The sequence below is a fragment of the Micromys minutus genome, assembly GCF_963924665.1.
Source record: "Micromys minutus genome assembly, chromosome: 29".
Classification (NCBI taxonomy): Eukaryota; Metazoa; Chordata; class Mammalia; order Rodentia; family Muridae; genus Micromys; species Micromys minutus.
Genome location: NC_137964.1, coordinates 12,034,550 through 12,052,520, shown reverse-complemented (window position 1 = coordinate 12,052,520; position 17,971 = coordinate 12,034,550). Strand labels below are relative to the sequence as shown.

General features: G+C 52.9%; 1 protein-coding gene across 2 annotated transcripts; it reads left to right on the top strand.

The window, feature by feature from the left end:
- The first annotated feature begins 3,226 nt into the window (after positions 1 to 3,226).
- LOC308438920 (TSC22 domain family protein 4) lies at positions 3,227 to 15,684 on the top strand. Of its 2 annotated transcripts, none has more exons than XM_080940462.1 (5): positions 3,227 to 3,706; positions 4,141 to 5,159; positions 8,181 to 8,341; positions 14,639 to 14,687; positions 15,003 to 15,684. In XM_080940462.1, exons 2-5 carry the CDS (start codon positions 4,416 to 4,418, stop codon positions 15,210 to 15,212), a joined length of 1,164 nt encoding a protein of 387 aa, XP_080796588.1. In that variant the 5' UTR covers positions 3,227 to 3,706; positions 4,141 to 4,415; the 3' UTR covers positions 15,213 to 15,684. The 2 variants fall into 2 exon arrangements, with proteins under 2 accessions (XP_080796588.1, XP_080796589.1); XM_080940463.1 differs by lacking the exon at positions 3,227 to 3,706 and adding an exon at positions 3,881 to 3,979.
- Positions 15,685 to 17,971: the final 2,287 nt, after the last annotated feature.

The window sequence follows — 17,971 nt, the reverse complement described above, 5'->3', positions numbered from 1 at the left end:
ATCTCACTACTTGCCTTGATTAACCAACCTCACTGGAGGCCCTCCGTGCTGCAGCACACAACCTCTCTTCATCGTTTTCCTAACACCTGTGATCCCAGCATTCCTCAGGTGGAATCAGGAGGATCTTCCGTTCTAGGTCATCCTCTGTTACACAAGTTCGAAGCCAGCATGGGCTGCGTGAGACTATAAAGAAAGACCTTAAGAAGGAAGAGGGTTGTAAGCACTTTGTAAATCAACAGCCCGATATAGGGATCCAGTCTGGAGGAGTGAGGGTATGTGGGAAGCTTGTTTCCTGGACTACCAGACCTGGTTACTACAGCCATTCTCTATTATGGCTAAAGACAGACAAGAGTGTGCCTCCCCCCACACCTCCCCACAAGGTTTCTCTGTGTGTAACCCTGGCTGTCCTGGAACTCAGCTGGCCTGGAACTCACAGTGATTCACCTGCCTCTGCCTCCTGAATGCTGGGCTTAAAGGTGTGTGCCACTACATCTGGCCTGAGTGTGAATAGATTTTAACAAAAGAATAAATAGATGGGGGAGAGGGAGGGAAGCAGGAATTGCTTTTGTTTGATTTGTTTTGTTTTGTTTTTTCAGTGCAGGGTTTTTCTGTGTAACCCAGGCTGTCCTGGGATGCATTTGGTAGACCACACTAGCCTAGAACTCAGAGATCTGCCTACCTCTGCCATCCAAGTGCTGGGATTAAAGATGTGTGCCTCCCATACCCCTTCTCCCCCTTTTAACATTTACCTAACCTTAAGATGTGGTCAGAGGGACTAGGAGGTGCTCATCAGTTAAGAACATATAAGCTCAGGTTACTTTTGTAGAAGACTAGAGCTCAGCTCCTTGTGCCCCCACTGAGTGGCTCACAACTCCCTGTAATACCAGTTTCAGAGGGTCAGACGACACCTCAGGTACCGGCACAAGTGGGCACATTCCTACACACACACACTAAAAATAAACTATAAGACTGGCATGGTGGGGTATCCTTTAATCAGCACTTGGGAGGCAGAGGCAGGCAGATCTCTGAGTTCAAGGCCAGTGTGGTCTGCAGCTCAACAGTAGAGCACGTCTAACATGCCTGGGTTCACTCACAATGATAAAGGTGATGAGAAATTTCCATGAATGTCAGGTCTGGTGGCTGTTCGTAATTCTTGGACTCAGATGTAGTGGAAGAAGGATCAGGATTCACTTGGCTACCAGCCTGGGCTATTAAAACCTTGTCTTAAAAAGGAAAAAAATTATGTGATCCAAAGCAAGGAGTCTAGATGTCCTCATAGAGACCTGAATTCTGCCTTAGAAAAATAGCAAAATGCTTCTGAGCCTCAGTTTCCTTCACTGAATATCTACATTCACACCATCTTTCTTCCCCATGAGAAAAGGTGAAGGCTTAAAACAATTTGTTTTTGGCAGAGTCTTATGTAGCCCAGGATAGCCTCTTACTATGTCCCAAGAATAACCCTCACCTCTAGAGTGTAGGGATTACAGGTGTGTATCGCTACAGGCAGTTTACTGATGCTAGAGACGGAACCCATGGCTTTATTTACTTGAGGCAAACACTCTACTAAACCACATTCCCAGGCCAGCCAAGGGTTCTTTCTTCCTTTTCCCCTCCTATCTGTCTCTGTTGCCATTGAAACAGGATCTCATGTAGCTGAGGCTGGCCTTGAACTCTTCAGCCTCCTGCTTCTAGGCCACCTCCCAAGACCGGGGTTCACAGGCGTCTACAGACACACTGCCGCAGCCTGCTAAGGCTTTTAAAATATACCTAAGAACAGCTCTGTTTGAGTAAAATCAATTAGAACCTACCTCCTTCCAAACCTATGAGTAACAACAGATGCTGCCTCTAGTGCCTGCTTTGGCTGGAAGACTCTTGCCCAGAATGCCAGTTATGGGTGCCAAGAAAGAAAAATGGCAGTTGGGAGTTTGCTTTTTTTTTTTTTTTTTTTTTTCTTGCCAGTTGTGTGGATTCTCTTTCATGACGATGAAGTATGTATGAGGCATGCGGGGAAGGGCTGGAGAAGGGAAAGATTCTGTGCCTGTAGGCGGCTGGGATTGATTCTCAGGACTACCTATGGGGAAACAGAGACAAGGACAAAGTTGAGAAGGTAGCAATGCCTATTCTGGGCCAAGGAGCGGCTCAGCAGGTAAAAGTCCTCGCTACTGAAACATGAGGATCCGAGTTCAAATCTTCAGCAGTAAGAAGCCGGGCATAGCCAGGAGTGTCTGTAGCCTCGGTGCTGTGGAGAATAGACATGGAATTATCGAGGCTTGCTGGCTGTCTGTCTACCAAGCTATGAGTTCAATGAGAGACCCTGAGTAGGACACCCAGTGTGATCCTCTAGCTAGCAAATGCACAGATGTGTGCAACTGCTCATGCGCACACACACATGACACACATATGTCTGTCCTATCACCAGAGAGGGAAAGACCGGATCAGAGATTTGATTTCCAATACAGGAGCATGGTAGATAGGAAGGCTCAGTGGTCAAAGGCCTTCCCAGCAAACCAGAGACCCACACGGTGGAAGAGAAAACTGACTCCTCCAAGTTGACCTCCAGATGCACACACACACACACACACATACAAAGTAAAAAGAAAAAAAATTCAAATATTGCAGCAAAACCCGAGAAAAGATATTGGAAGGGAGGTGTGAAACAGGATTGGGTAGAGCTGATAATTGTTACAAGTCCATGATGGCGCGCGTGGGCGTTCATTATCCTATTTCCTCTACTTTGGGGCATGTTTGAAAATTTTCATAACCGCTCACTTTTGCAAACAGAGTGGGGAGGGGGAATTTTTCATGAACTTACGGTGAAAACTAGAGATGCTGTGAAAAAATATAGCTAGTGGGTTACATTTAGTAGGTATTTATGGACAGTCAGGTACCCAGAGCATGTCTGGCACGTTCCTTGAAGGCTCTTTTGGAGAGCCCCGCAGCCCAACAGCAGCAAAAACCTACAAGTAAGGGAATCCCTAGCCTCCCGCAGGCTCCTCCTCTTTCGCTCCGCCCTCCATGCCCCTCCCTCCGAGGTAGAGTTGCCTACAACCTGGCAGGTATAGGGTTAAAGCAGCCGGTTTGAGGCCATTGCTGCAGCAGCAGCAGCAGCAGCAGCAACTGTAGGCTGCGGCTGCGGCTGCGGCTGTGGCAGCCCTGGCTCCGGGCCAGCTGGCAGGGAGCCTCAGAAGGGAGGAGGGAGGAGGAAGAGGGGAAGGAGGAGGAGAGGAGCAGTGAGCAGGCCCGAGAAGGCAGGACTTCCTGGTGTGGGGGTTGTCAACAGCCCAGAAAGAGAGAGCCAGAGACCCAGACCAAGACCGAGCGGAGCTGAGGAGCCGAGAGATACATCCAGTGGGGCCACGTGGGAGGAGCCTGGAGAAGAGAGAGCCACTCCAGGGACTGGAGCCAGCGGGGGGCTGAGCCGCCCCCTCCCACAGCAACAGGGAAGACCCGTGGAGTATTAACCGAGGCTGCGCCTGGGCTCCTCCGTGGAAGCGCTGGCTTCTTGTCTCAGCTGCAAACTTTCCACCGAGATGCCTCGCAGAGTGAGATGCGGACGCCAGAGAACACTGGGTAGCCCTTGATTGCTCCCTGCCGTGGCCGGCACTAGGAGGCCTTAGGATTAGGAAAAAAAAAAAAAAAAAAAAAAAAGACATCTTTAGTTCCCAGGTCGTCTCTCCCGCTCAGCTCGGCGGCCGAGGCCCGAGAGGTAGGTAGTTCTCTCGGGCTGGGCGGGGCGCTTGGCTTGGCGGGCAGTGCCTAACCAGCGATGGGGGAGTTGGAATGGGGGTGGGGTGGGCTTGAGGCCCAGCAGAGGCCTCAGGGTGGCCCTTTCAGGGGAGGAGCCGGTTCACCCCTTTGCCCCTGGCCCTGGAGATACGTGTTGGGGACGACTTTGGATCTCAAGCTCGAAACGTCCAACTTTGGGTCCCAGCTGCTTCTTCCTGTTCTGGGTGCTCTGAATTCTGTCTCCTCCGCTCCGGTCTGTCATTTCTACTTGTCTCTGGGTCTCTAGTGGCTTTCTTCTTCCTCCCCTCAGTCTGCTCCCCCGAGAGGAAGCCCCGGAGGTGGTTTGGCCCCTGCTTTTTTCTTTTGCTCACGTACACACACTCTCGCTCACTTTCTGTCTCTTTCTTTTTCCAGTTTGCAAGCTCAGCTCTGGGGTTTCAGCAGCGACAGCAGCAGGAAAAACCTGCCTCTGCCCCCCCCCCCCCCGCGCGCCACCTCCCCTCTGTACACCAGTCACTATCCAGGCACCCCCCAAGTTCCCACAAGGCCCTCCTACCATGTCGGACCCAGACGTCCCCAGGGGCCCCGATGTCCCTGCCATGTGGCCCCCTTGTTCCAGAGGTGCCTGAGCCCCTCTCCAGGAGCCCAGCCCCTCCCCCACCCGAGCCCAGTCCGGAGCCCCAGGGACCATGAGTGGTGGTAAGAAGAAAAGTAGTTTTCAGATCACCAGCGTCACCACGGACTATGAGGGCCCAGGAAGCCCAGGGGCTTCGGATTCCCCTGCCTCCCCGGCTCCCCCTGGGCCCCCGCCCCGTCTCCCCAATGGGGAACCCAACCCTGATCCAGGGGGCAGGGGCACCCCCCGGAATGGCTCTCCGCCACCTGGAGCCCCTGCCTCCCGTTTCCGGGTGGTGAAGCTGCCCCAAGGGTTGGGAGAGCCTTATCGACGAGGTCGGTGGACGTGTGTGGATGTTTACGAGAGAGACCTGGAGCCCCCAAGCTTTGGTCGGCTTCTGGAGGGAATTCGAGGGGCCTCGGGAGGCACCGGAGGCAGATCATTGGATTCTAGGTTGGAGCTGGCTAGCTTGGGCATAAGCACCCCTATCCCGCAGTCAGGCCTGTCTCAGGGCCCCACCTCTTGGCTCCGCCCGCCCCCAACTTCTCCTGGACCACAGGCCCGCTCCTTCACAGGGGGGCTGGGCCAGCTGGCAGGATCTGGCAAGGCTAAGGTGGAGACACCCCCGCTGTCAGCCTCTCCACCCCAGCAGCGCCCCCCAGGGCTTGGGACTGGAGATAGTGCTCAGACCGTGCCCTCTCTGAGGGTAGAAGTAGGGTCGGGGGGTTCAGCAGCCGGAACCCCTCCACTGTCACGGAGAAGAGATGGAGCAGTTCGGCTGAGGATGGAGTTAGTTGCTCCAGAGGAGCCAGGGAAGGTAAGAGATGGGTTCGTGGGGGGAGGGGAAGGGGGCGGGGCGAGACCTATTGTACTTAGTCGGACCTCAACTTCCGTCCTGCCCTCCCATCCCCTATATCACCTGTCTATTGGCTGGGGCATAAAGTCCCCTCTCTTTTTTTTTTTTTTTTTTTTTTGCAATTTGTACTCTTTAAATCCTTACTTTTTTTCTCCCCCAGGCTTTTATTTATCCTGCATACACATACACCTTCCTTCCTTCCTTCCTTCCTTCCTCCTTCCTTCCTTTTTGTCTCTTTTTTTCTTTTCTCTCCTTCCTCTGTGGCCTTCACATTGTTGCCCTTGGCCATGACTGTTTCCATATGCCTGTGGCCTAAGTGGCCTGCCCACTTTTCAGCCTTTACCTTCTCTGGCTCCAGGTGATGAGGGTGGAGGTTGGTTCCAGCTGGGTGGCTGATTAGGCCCTTGAGGGGAGGAGCTGGCAGGGTTTTGGGGCAGCCATAAAAGGTAGGCATTCCTCAGGGTCTTTATTCTAACCAACAGCTACCAGCCCAGCCCCAGCCTTATTGCAAACCAGTTTCTCTGAGTTGGGTAGGGGGGCGGGGCTTCTCACCCTTAGTCGGTTTGAGTACCCAAGACCTGGGCTTCTGGAGTGTGGGATGGGGTGACCTCATCGACCATGGAGTGGGAGGTAGGGAAGTAGTTGGGAAGGAGTTAAATCCTCAGTGCTTTCTGTTTCCTGTCTCCAAAAGAGGAAGCTACCCACAAGTCTGGGCTGGGGGCAGGATGCCTATGTCTGAGGGTGTGTGTGTGTGTGTGTGTGTGTGTGTGTGTGTGTGTCTCGGAGGTCGGCTACTTAGGGATTGGAGAGTTGGATGTTTCTGCTGTGAAGAAAATAACACCTTGGCTGCCAGGGGGGAGCAGAGAGTGAGGGTTCTTTCTCTTCCTGGCCATGGGCTCAAACCACAGTGTAAAAATATCTTGAGCCTGAGCTCTGTTAGAACTGGTCAGGACCAGCTCTCCCACCCTCTCCTGGCCTTCAGCTCCCCATTTCGAGGTCCAGATTTCCCATCTTTCTCAAGTTTTTAAAATTTTAATTATTAATTAAATTTAATAATCCTGGATAAGCTGTCATTGCCTGGTTCTTGTCCCCAGACTCTCCCGGGGCAAGGTTGTCGATGGCTCTTTGCTCTACTTTCCTTACACTTATGTGTGAATGTGTACCCGCACGTGCACGTCTTGGTGTGCGTGTGGAGGTCAGAGGACAGCTGGGAGTCAGTTCAGTCCTTCCACCATGTGGGATCCACCCTGTGGATCAAACTTAGGCCACCAAACTTGGCCGCAGGCCTCTCCACCCCCTCAGCCATCTCGACGGCCCTCTTTGCTCTCCTTGGGCACAGCCCAAGCCTATCTTAGGTTTGTAGACCCTGTCTCTTGCCCCACAGTGTCCCCAGCCCCCCTTCCTTCCTCCCAGTCGGCCTCGATCATTTCCTGTGTGCTTGTAACTGTCACTATTTCCCTGACTCGAGTCAAGACCTTTTCATTCAGTCTCATGGTCTGAAAAGGCTGAGGGAGGTTGACCAAGGACAGGAGGTGGTTGGTACCTGTGCCCCCTTTGCTGAGCTCTGTCCCTCTAACCACTCTTGGCTTTCCTGAGGTAGGGACCTCTCAGGGGACCTCATAGAGGTTTCTTGTCCAGTTCCTGTCTCCTCCACCCTTTTACAGCTGCCCCGGCGGCTGCCTGTAGGGTTATGTAGGTCCACACCCAGGCTCCTCCCTCCCCCTCCCATTCTCACAAAGCCCGCCCCCACCCCACCCCCAACAGCAGAATCTTTGAACTTCATCCCAGGTCCCAAGAAGTTGAGGAGGCCACCATTAGGGTAGTGGGTGTGGATAGGCAGTGTCTGAGGATCCCTTCATTCTGCAGACAGCCACAGAGCAAGCACACCTTCAGCGGGAGTGACACAGTTCATGCCTTAATTTCAAATCCTATTGGATGCTATGAAAGATGAAACTGTTCAGTGGACTAGTAAGCGGTGGGGAAGGGTCTCTGTAAGGACATTTGAGTGACTTGAACGAGGCACACAACTGGGTGGCAAGTTCAAGGCCAGCCTGGCCCACATGGCAAGGTTCTGGGTCAGCTTCGGTTGGGGAGGGAGGGGGTCTGCTAATGTAGCTCTGTTGATGCCTAAGCGTGTGCAGAGCGCAAATCTGAGTCCTAGCAGCCCATAAACTGTGGGTAGTGGTGCTTGCTTATAACTCCGGCCTTTGGGAAATGGAGACAGGAAGGCCAGTATGTAAGTAGTTCAAGGTCATCCTCAGCTACATAGGCAATTTGAGGCCAGCCTGCTCTATAGGAGACCTTATTTCAAAAAAGACACTAAGTACAATATCCTCTAATTGGGAGTCCTGGCTAAGTCCTTCACGGATACCCTCTGTCCCTCCATAACACCCTTAGTTCCTACCTGTTGTTTCTAGCAAATCTGAAAGAGGGGAAGGCTTTAGAGGTAGGAAGAGATGGGATTGGTGGAAAGGGAGAGATTGTAAGGTGGCATGCTCCACACCCCCCCTCTCTATCAACTGAGCCAAGATCCCATACTCCCTCTCTATCAACTAAACTATGATCCAACACCCCCCTCTCTATCATCTGAGCCATGATCCCACACCTCCTCTATCAAGTGAGTCATGATCTCACACCTCCTCTCTCTGTCAACTGAGCCATGATCCCACACCTCTGTCAACTGAGCCATGATCCCACACCTCTGTCAACTGAGCCATGATCCTACACCTCCTCTCTCTGTCAACTGAGCCATGATCCCACACCTCTGTCAACTGAGCCATGATCCCACACCTCTGTCAACTGAGCCATGATCCCACACCTCTGTCAACTGAGCCATGATCCTACACCTCCTCTCTCTGTCAACTGAGCCATGATCCCACACCTCTATCAACTGAGCCATGATCCTACACCTCCTCTCTCTGTCAACTGAGCCATGATCCCAGTCTTCACCTTATGTGATGGTTCCTGCTCTTCTGCCTCCAGGTACCTCCCATCGACTCTCGCCCCAACTCCCCAGCCCTCTACTTTGATGCCAGCCTGGTTCACAAGTCTCCGGACCCGTTTGGAGCTGCTGCAGCCCAGAGCCTCAGCCTGGCTCGTTCCATGTTGGCCATCAGTGGTCACCTGGACAGTGATGACGATAGGTAGGTGGGAGACACTAGGGTGACACCCACAGTCACACCTGTACAACTCTGCCTTGTGATGAACCAGGGAGAAACAAAGACCTGGCAGGGGTATAGTCACTGGGTGAAGCTCTCTTGGGACCCACTCCCTGTGGAGAAAGCTGGGTGGGACTCCTTGGCTCAGGATTATGAAGTCAAGAGTTTTTGAGTTAGAAGGGAGTCATTGTCAGATTCCAGAGCTCCTGTGGATCTAGAGGTCATTTGCTTAGGGATCAAATCCATTGGCATGCGCAGTGGAGACAAGAATAGAAAATGGGGAGGGGAGCCGGGGAGACAGAGAGACAGCTGGGATGTGGCTCAGTGGTTCCAGTGCTTACTTAGCCTGCGCAAGGCCTTGGGTTTAGTCTCCAGTGCTGCAGAACCCCTCGGGGCCAGCGTAGACAATCACACTATGTCAAAAAAAAAAAAAAAAAATAGGATGAGTAGCAGTTGGTGCCTTCCCACCAGCATCTCCCCTTCGCTCCCAGCACCGAGGATGCTTTAAGCTCCTCCAGGATCGAGACTTGACATCCTTGGAATCTGCGCAAACTACTTTAGGGCTCAGGAATTTTTAGTACCAGAGCATTGCCTGGAAGGTGTGTAGCAGTGATGATCTGGAATTCAGAAGGCTGAAGTAGGCAGCTGTTTTTAAGTTCAAGGTCAACCTGGGCTATCTAGGGAGATTCCGTCTCAGAAATAGGAGGAGCTGGGTGTGGTAGCTCCTGTAATCAGATTTGGGGGGGGGCTGATTTAAGAGGGGTCACCATAGAGCTGGGTGTGGTGACACATACTTTTAATCCCAGCATTCAGGAGGCAGAGGCAGGTGGGTCTCTGAATTTGTCTCAGAATGGTCTACAATGAGTTCTAGGATAGCCAGGGCTGTACCCTGGGGTGGGGGTGGGAGTGGGTGGCTGGTGGGAGATGGGAGGAAATAAACAAACCAGCCTGGGAGAGCAGTTTGAATTATAGGATGGGGACCCTGCCTCAGAACAGAGCAAAACAATAACAAATTCTATATTGTGGGGCCAGGGGTGTAGCTTAATTAGGAGAGAGCTGCCCAGCCTGTTTGGACAAACCAGGTTGGTACATGTTTTATAATCCAGCACTGGGGTAGAGGTCAAAGCAAGAAGATCAAACGTTTAGGGTTATCCTCAACTATAGAATAACTTTAGGGGCTAGCCTAGGCTATCTGAAACTATGTGCAAAAAATAGGGTGAGAAGGGGCAAGGAAAAGGGATGGAGGGAAGGAAGGAGAGAGAATTGATTAAAAGTTCTGTCCTCTGAGGATGTGGCCCACATAGCTGGGAGGAACATGGAAACCAAAGCCTCCCACAGCAATCCGGGGCTGCAAAGGGGCAACACAGGCCAGTTCTGGCTTTGCTGGTGAATGTCTCATTTGATGACGTGGTAGGCAGACTTTTGTTCTCGGTATATATAGGGATATTGACCATGTCAGATAGCTAGGCTCCTAGCGGAAGAGCTAGCCAGCCTCTACGTTTATTGGAGGGAGAAGTAGGACTTCCTGTTGGCGGCCCTTCAGAGGAGGAACTTCCTGTTGGGAAGGAAGAGTGGGCCTAAATGAGTGGGTGTCTCCAGGAGACCTACTATATATGCAAGTCTTTCCGTCCCACCTTCCCCTTTGTGGTACCATCCTCTGGAATTAGACCCTGTCACCCAAAAGAGGCCAGGGAGCACAGAGAGAGGGTGGAGACCCAGAAAGGAAAAGAAAGGAGAGAGGGGTGTTCGGGAATATGTGAACTGCAGGGCAGGGGTCTAGCACCGGGCAGAGCAGGGCAAGGCTAGGCTGGGTAGCTTCTGAACTGCCTGCCTTCTAGCTAGCTCTCTGGAATGTGTGAGGTGTGAGGTCAACCAAGGCCAGAGTCAACTGCCTGATCTGATGCTATTCTCAGCGTGCCCCCCCCCCCAGCCCCCCAATTTGGGAATTTCCCTGGCAAAAAGGCTTCATGTCCTTCCTCTGCCCCTTTCTCAGCTGGGCCTCCAGCTCTCTCTGTCACAAAGTTCTGCCTGTTGCCTCCTTAGCACCATCCTCTTGACCTGGTCCCCTCCTCCCCTTCTCTTTCCCACCGGCTCTAGTCTGACCGGTTGCTCCCAGCCTTCAAGGCTCTGGGACTCTGGCTCAACCCAGCCCCTCAGTGCCTTGCCCAGCTGGGCCAGCGGGTTTGGGCTGGGCCATCCTTTATTCCATAGGAATGGGGTGGGTAGACCCCACCTCACCTGTGCCCCCTGGAGCTAGGAGACACAAGTTCCAAGTAGCATGACAGCCCTTTTGAGAAGGAAAAATGGGTTGTGGCAGTAAGTACTGGGTACTGGGTTGAGCAGGGGGTGCCTTACCTGTCCTTGGATCTGGGATGGGAAAAAATAGGGTGCTTGGTGAATTCAGACTATGTGCTCCTGGTTGGATCCTGTATATCTGTGATCCTGTATAGGTCGGAAGGTATTTGGTCAGGATGAAAGAGCGGATAGATGTCTAGCTAGTGGTTCCCAAAGACTCAAGGGAGAAAAACCACATTGTTTTATCTGTGTACCTCTGAGCTACATCCCAAAGCCCTACCCCTACCCCCTTCCTCCTGTTGTTCTCAACACTGAGACAGGGTCTCACTGAGTTGCCCAGGCCCGCTTGAACTTTCCGTCCTCTTGCCCCAGCCTCCTGAGAGGCTGAGATGACAGGGGTGCCCCACCCACTCACCTTCTGTACTATTTTGTGTGTGTGTGTGTGTGTGTGTACACGCATACACACAGGACAACTTTGGTTATTGTCCCTAAGGAGTTATCTGACTTGTATATGTGTGGAGGTGTCTCACTGGCTTGGGGCCTGTTGAATGAGCCATTCTAGCTGACAAGCTAGACCTGCGGATTTCCCTGTCTCTCCTACCCCAGACTTGAGATTATAAACATGTGCCACTACCTGCCTATTTTGACTTTGGTTTTGGTGATCAAATTCAGGTCTTTACGCTTGTGGCACAAATATTTTACCTGCTGAGCTATCTCCACAGTTCCTGCTAACTTATTTTTCTCATTTACTTATGGAAATACACACACATGCATGCACATGTGTGCCACTTTGGGGAGGTAGAGGTCAAAGGCCAGAGAGCAGGCTTAGAGTCTTTTCTCTGACCATGTAGTTCCTGCTGATCCAACTCAGGTTATGATGTTTTGTGGAAAGTTACCTTTACCCACTGAGCCATCCAGATGACCCCTCCACGCTCTTACCTCATGAAACTGTAAAAGCAATCCCATGATGCCTCCCTTTCCAAATGAGACTCAAAACAATGCCACTCAAAAGAAAAGAGGTGGGGGTTAGAAATGTATCCAAGGTCACTTAGCCAGTCTGTGAACCTTGGTCTCAATCTATAGCAACACTCTTTCCTGTTGGAGTGTGTGCCTCCCAAGAGAATAAGAGGTGGCTATGTTCCTTTGGATGTCCTTTTGCTAAGACAGAGGCAGGGACAGCTTAATAACTAGGACAAGGAGCCAGCCCCTCCCTGGCCCAACGTACCCCCAAAGGCACTACAGAATCAGATCTGGGAGAGAGTGTAGACGGGGTTGCTCAATGCCACTTCCTTGGCCTCGGGCTCAGCCTCTGAGGGCTCCTAGAGCAGCTGAGCTGGTCTCTGGCCCTTGAGACAGCTGTGGCTTCCATTCTCATACGGAAGCCATCATGTTCAGCCTTTGGATGCAAAGACCCATCCCAAGAGAGGCCCTGTCTCACTCCTGGACACAAGTCTGTCCCTCAGGGCTGCTGTGTTCAGTTACCCTGTGCACGGAACAAACTGGGGGTGCCATCTTAACATTTGCAGGTCTAACCTGGCCTGGGTCGGAAGTCATGGTGGGTTGCAGGTTGATGTCAAGACCCGCCTTGGGGAAGGGGATATTTCATTCACATTCCTACGAAGTATACCAGCCCCTCAGTCAGGGCTAATCAAAGGGAAGGCTGGGCTTGCAGATCCCGCCTCCTTTCAAGTGTTTAAGGCTCCAATGGATGGCACAGGGGAAGTGATTTCGAAAACTCCCGAGCTAGACAAACACAAGATAGCCATCAGTCAGCCAGCAAATGTTGTCTGTTGTATTATCCCTTCATTTCTGGCAAGAGTAGAGGGTTTAACTTGGCATCTCCGCCCAAGTGTCCGCCAAGCAGGGCTGACACCTCTATTCTGGTACGTCTGTCCGTCTTTGGCGTCTCTGTGTACTGGAAGGAGAGGAGCATTTTGTTTTTATTCTGTGGTCTGCTCCCCTCCCAAGTACTGCGCATTGAAGTCTCTTGAAGACAGATTGGACACTGGTTAATTGAACCTTTCCCCTTAGCCCTCCCCCCACCGTGTGTGTGTGTGTGTGTGTGTGTGTGTATGTGTGTGTGTGCATGCTGACACACTTGTGTGTGTCCAGGTACAATTTGGCAGGCTTGTGGAGATCAGAGAATTTGGGGAAGTCTGTTCTTCCACATTGTGGGTTCTTGGAATGGAACTCAGGTTGTGAGGCTTAGTGGCAAGCATCTACCCACTGAGCCAGCCCTCTTGCTTTCTCCCCTGTCTGAACCCCCCATCTCCATTCTTAAGCATCTCCTGTGTCCCCTGCCTTTGGAGGCCCTCTGTGTCCTTAGTCACTGACATCCTGCTCTTTGTAGCCCGTTCACCCCCTTGGTTGGTGAACCTGTCAGCACCTCCTGCACCCAGAGCTTGGCCAGGAAATGGAAAATTCCCAGCTCCCTTTCTGACAGCCGGGCCTCATGCAGGGGTCACCTTGGACTGAGTGTAGATCCCCCTGTAGGAAAGCAGGTTGAAGTTGACAGCTAGTGGGGAGGGATTACAAAAGAGACAGTATGAATGGAGCCAAGCAGCACCCTGACTGTAGGAAGGGACGGGGCTGGAGACCCCGGTGTCCCCGGGGAAAGGCGGCTTAGGTAACTTAAACAAAAGTCAGCCTCCTCTGCTATGGCAGCCAAAGGCGAAACATTGGAGGCTGGAACAGGGCAAGGAGACCCTAGAAAGTCCTGGGTGACCAGAGGGGCTTGAGTAAGAACCAGACTCTCTGGTCTGGTGCCAAATGCCTGAGCCCTGGGGCATTTGAGCCAGGCGTGAGTTGCCCTCTGGTGGCCATGGCTCAAACTGCAGCCAGGCCCTTGACTGGCTGATTACCCACCTACTGACTTAAAATCTCTGCCTCTGTATTCAGCGCCCCATGTTTAGCCTCTCCTTCCCACCCCCCTTCCTTTTCTTCAGCCCTGAATCACTGTAAGACCTTTATATCCAGGTCTCAGGTCCCTACAGGTTGCTTTTGTTTTACAGGGGTTGTAATGTGGAGGAGGGGGATGTTTCTGTTGGTATGGTGACCTTTACCAATTCTCTTTCGTTGAAGTGGGGTACCCTCTGGCCCAGGTTTCAAGAGCCACCCACGTTATATATATTTTTACCCTGCCCCCTTGTCTGTTCCCTTTCTCAGGGCCATGGTTAATCCAGGCAGGGCAGAAAGGAAGGCACGGGCGTCCTAGGGTCTCACCCTCAAGCCTCTCCCCATGCCAGCCATCTTGCCCCTTAGCCCCTCCCCCACCCCTTACCAGCTGACTTCACCTCCCCTTCCCCTCCAATCTGGGAGTGGTGCCAGGGTGAGAAGGGGACACTGGCACAGGCCATGTGTGTCTGGGAATTCCCGCCCACTGTGGAGCCAAGGGAGGGGGTCCCCGTGTCCCTGAGGAGCCAATAGCAGCTGTGCTTTGCCCTGAGGGGGAGGGCAGGGTGTATATCTCTCAGAGCAGCAACTGGTAGGTCTGTCTCCTCTCTGCCTGCCTGGCATCCGTCAGCAGAACTCTATTCTGCCCAGGGGGGCTCTGAGCCCCCCAGGCATTCAGCCTGACACAGCCTTTTGGTTGGGAATAGATACTGATGACACCTAACCTCGGGAATGTCCCAGCCAGGGGTCTCTGTGAAGTCCTTGGTATCATCTTATGAGACTCGAGTGGTAGGGATGGCGCCAGGGGCACCCCGAAAACGGGGCTGCGTGTCTTCCCCATGCTCCCCGCGGGGGTCATCCCCGATCCGAGGGGCGTCAGGACCTCCTTCCCACCAGGGCCTGGGGGAGCCTGGGCATCGGCCATTATCCCGCTGTGGGATGGACAAAAGCCTCCTCCCTCTGATCCTCTACTGTCACAGGTACTTGGGTGGGGCGGGGCATAGGCTGGGCTTTCAGAGCAGGGAGCACCCGAAAGACTGTAGCAGAGCTGACTTGGGGTTCCTCTTCAACTTGTACCCCCCCATGTCTCTCCAGTGGTTCCGGAAGCCTCGTTGGCATTGACAACAAGATTGAACAAGCCATGGTAAGAAAAGATGTTCTGGTCCCAGGAGGCCCCTTAGTAGTCTCTCTAGCATCTCTCCTCCCCCATTACCTGGGAATACAAACCACTCCGATTGTTACTTGTCACCCTCCCCCTCTGCTTCAGCCTTTGGCTTCCTTCAACCTCTGCTCCGTTCCCTGTCTGGGAGCCCTTTGACTGCTGCTGTGTTCCTCCTTTAACCTTGGTCCCCTCCTCTGGGTATCATCACTACTTCCGGGAGGCGTCTGGGTTAGGAGACAGTTGGAAGTGGCCGGGGCGGGCGGGCGGGCTGATGGCTTGCTTGTCCCTGGGTACCAGGACTTGGTGAAGTCCCACCTCATGTTTGCCGTGCGAGAAGAAGTGGAGGTGCTGAAGGAGCAGATCCGAGACTTGGCAGAGCGCAATGCTGCCCTGGAGCAGGAGAATGGCTTGCTGCGCGCCCTGGCCAGCCCGGAGCAGCTGGCCCAGCTGCCGTCCTCGGGACTCCCAAGGCTCGGGCCCTCTGCACCCAATGGGCCTTCCATCTGAGCCTTCTTTCCCTCACAATGTGCCTTTGGAGGGGGGCTGCCACTGGCTGCCAGGCCTAGTGCCAGCAGCCTGCCCCCTCTTCCTATGCAGCTTTAATGCCCATGCCCACCCCAGTGCCCAGGGATGGGAGTCAAAGGCTCAATATTGGCCTGTCCCTTCCCACCTGGTCTCCCCAGCGTCCTCGGGCCTGCCGGAAGAGGAAGTACCCAGGAGGGGATGTTTATCTCAAGCCCCTCATCCATGAAAGAACCCAACTCCACCTCCTGCCCTAGGTATCCGTGTTCTGGGGAGCCCCTCAGCAGCAGATGGCCTGGAAGGATTTGGAGGTTCCCCGGCAGGCCCCAGCCCCACCCCACCTTGTTCTCTTCAAGTGCCCCCTCTCCTCTGCCCAGGGAGGGTGTATGGACAGTATCTTCAATTTCTCGGATTCAGGTTGTTATTAAAATAATAATTATAATTAAAAAAAAATCTGAAGAAACTTGAATGTGGAGGTTGGTGTGCTGTTGTTGTGTCTAGCTGTATAGCTACCCTGTCCCCACCCAACACACGCACAGACACAGAGAAGATCCCAGGCAAAGGTGCCAGAAGATGGCTTGGTAATGGTCTTGGTCCCTGGAAGGCCTGGCAGGCTGACCTAAGGAAAGAGGTAGGGGGCGGTGTCTACCCACGTGCTGGTGGTTGGCGGTGTGAGGGGTGGGGTGTTGGGGGGAGATAACAATGAAGTCTTTGGTGAGTGTGAGGATCCACCCCCAGCTTCCCAGTGTGTCCCCTCTTGTGGGCTGGATCCGGGTGGCTGCTTGGAGACAGGGCAGGGAACCTTGAATGGGCCCCTTGTCTTAAGGCTGGGTGTGGGCCAGGCTCCTTGGGCACATGGTGCCCTCGCCAGGCCTGGCAGGCTACCTTGGCTTCTATCCCATCCCTTGCTGGATGAGGACTAGGCCCAGTGGGTGATCAGGCTCCTCCCTGACAGCCTGGGCTTCTCTCCCAGATAGACAGAGGCAGCCAAGAAGGGCCCCATCTAGTGGGGGGAAAAGCATCAGCAGCTAGAACTTGGAGAGTGTCTTGTCTTTGGTGTGTGTGTGTGTGTGTGTGTGTGTGTGTGTGTGTGTGTGTGTGTGTGTGTGTGTTGGGGGGGGGTGTGGCTCCGAGAGAACTCCTAGCAGAGTTTTAAGCCTTTGGTTCAACCAACCAGGTTGGACCCTGTATCTTCTTTTGGGGTTAGAGTATGGTGGTTAAAACAAGGTGTCATGTAGGCCAGCCTGGCTTCAAATTTATTATATAGTTCAGAGATGGTCTTGAAGGTCTGGTCCTCCTATGTGCTGGGATGACAGGTGTTCATCAGCACCCGTGTGTGTTCGCTGTGTGCCATTGCCCACATGTGGAGACCAGAGGATAAGCCTGGGCATCCGTCTTCACCTTTGACCTTTGAGACAGGGTCTGTCCTTCATCTCGGCCTCTCATCTCCTTTTAGGAGCGCTGGTATTGCAAACATCTGTTACTCTGTCTGTAGGGTCTGACTCCCAACTGAGGCTCCCTTGGATAGCCAGCAGCAGCTCTTACCCATTGACTCACCGCCTCAGCCTTTAGCTGTCGAGATAGCCTATGATGGTCTTGAACTCACTATGTGGCTGAGACTGATTTGTACTGTGTACACATGCATTGAGAGACCAGAAACCATCTGGTCACTTTCCACAGTTCTTGTCTGTTTGTTCCTGACTGTCCTCTCTGTAGACCAGGCTGATCTTGAACTCTTGATCCACCTGCCTCTGAGACAGGCTCTCAGTGGAGCTAGCATTAAGGGATTGAACTAGACTGACTGGCCAGCAAGCCCCAGCGATCCTTTTGTCTCTGCGACCCCCTAGAATTAGACATGCACCATTATAGGGTTGAGGCGCAGGGTGCAAGTCCTCATGCTTGGGTGGCAAGCTCTTTACTAAAGGAGCCATTTTCCAGTCCCCTCAGATCCAGTTGGCTTTTAGCTTCTGATCCTCCTGCCTCGCTGCCCAAGCGCTAGGATTCTGGGCATATGTCTAGATCACCAGTTCATTTTTGTTATGTGGATGGGTGTTTTGCCTGCATGCATGTCTACACCACGTAGGTGCATAGCCCCTGTGGAGGCCACAAGAGCGCGTTGGATCTCCTAGAACAGGAGTTATAGGTGATTTTAAGCTACTGTCTGGGTGCTGGGGCTAGAGTCCCTGTCCTCTGGAAAAGCAGCAAGTGCTCTTAATGGCTGAGCCATCTTTCCAGTCCCCTCAGATCCAGTTCTTAGGAATCTTGTATTCTCTCCCCAAACACTTACCTTGAAGTACCGTTGTAAAAATCACCTAGCAAAATCCACAGAGAATGCCTAAAATGTATCTGGGCTCTCAATCAACGTCAATTTCATTATCCTGGTTCTTGGGCCAGAAGGGACAAGGCCATCAATGATTGGCTCTAAAGGTCTTGGAAGGTCCTTGGGGGGTTGGGGCCAGACAGCTCTCACAATGATCTAGAACACTCCCTCACTCCAAGTTCTCATCACTTCGACTCCTCTCCCTGTCCCAGGGAGGGGAGGAAGGGCCTGTCATGAGTCATTGGGGGGCACGCCCCTTTTGGATTTTTTATTTCTTCCTTCGATACTGTGCTTGAAGCTCCTCAGTACCCGAAAGTCTTCTCCGGTGGTGGCCACTGGCCCATAGCCTTTTCCCTTCTACACCTCAAATGCTGGCTTTGTGCCATACTTTGGACTTGTGGTGTCAAGAGAGATTGCCGTGGTC

What these genes read in the sequence shown, in the direction of transcription:
- LOC308438920 (XM_080940462.1), top strand. Translation starts at nt 4,416, where the DNA reads ATGAGTGGTGGTAAGAAGAAAAGTAGTTTTCAGATCACCAGCGTCACC. An exon ending in CTCCAGAGGAGCCAGGGAAG is followed by an intron (nt 5,160 to 8,180) that starts GTAAGAGATGGG and finishes TTCTGCCTCCAG; the next exon opens with GTACCTCCCATCGACTCTCG. An exon ending in ACAAGATTGAACAAGCCATG is followed by an intron (nt 14,688 to 15,002) that starts GTAAGAAAAGAT and finishes CCTGGGTACCAG; the next exon opens with GACTTGGTGAAGTCCCACCT.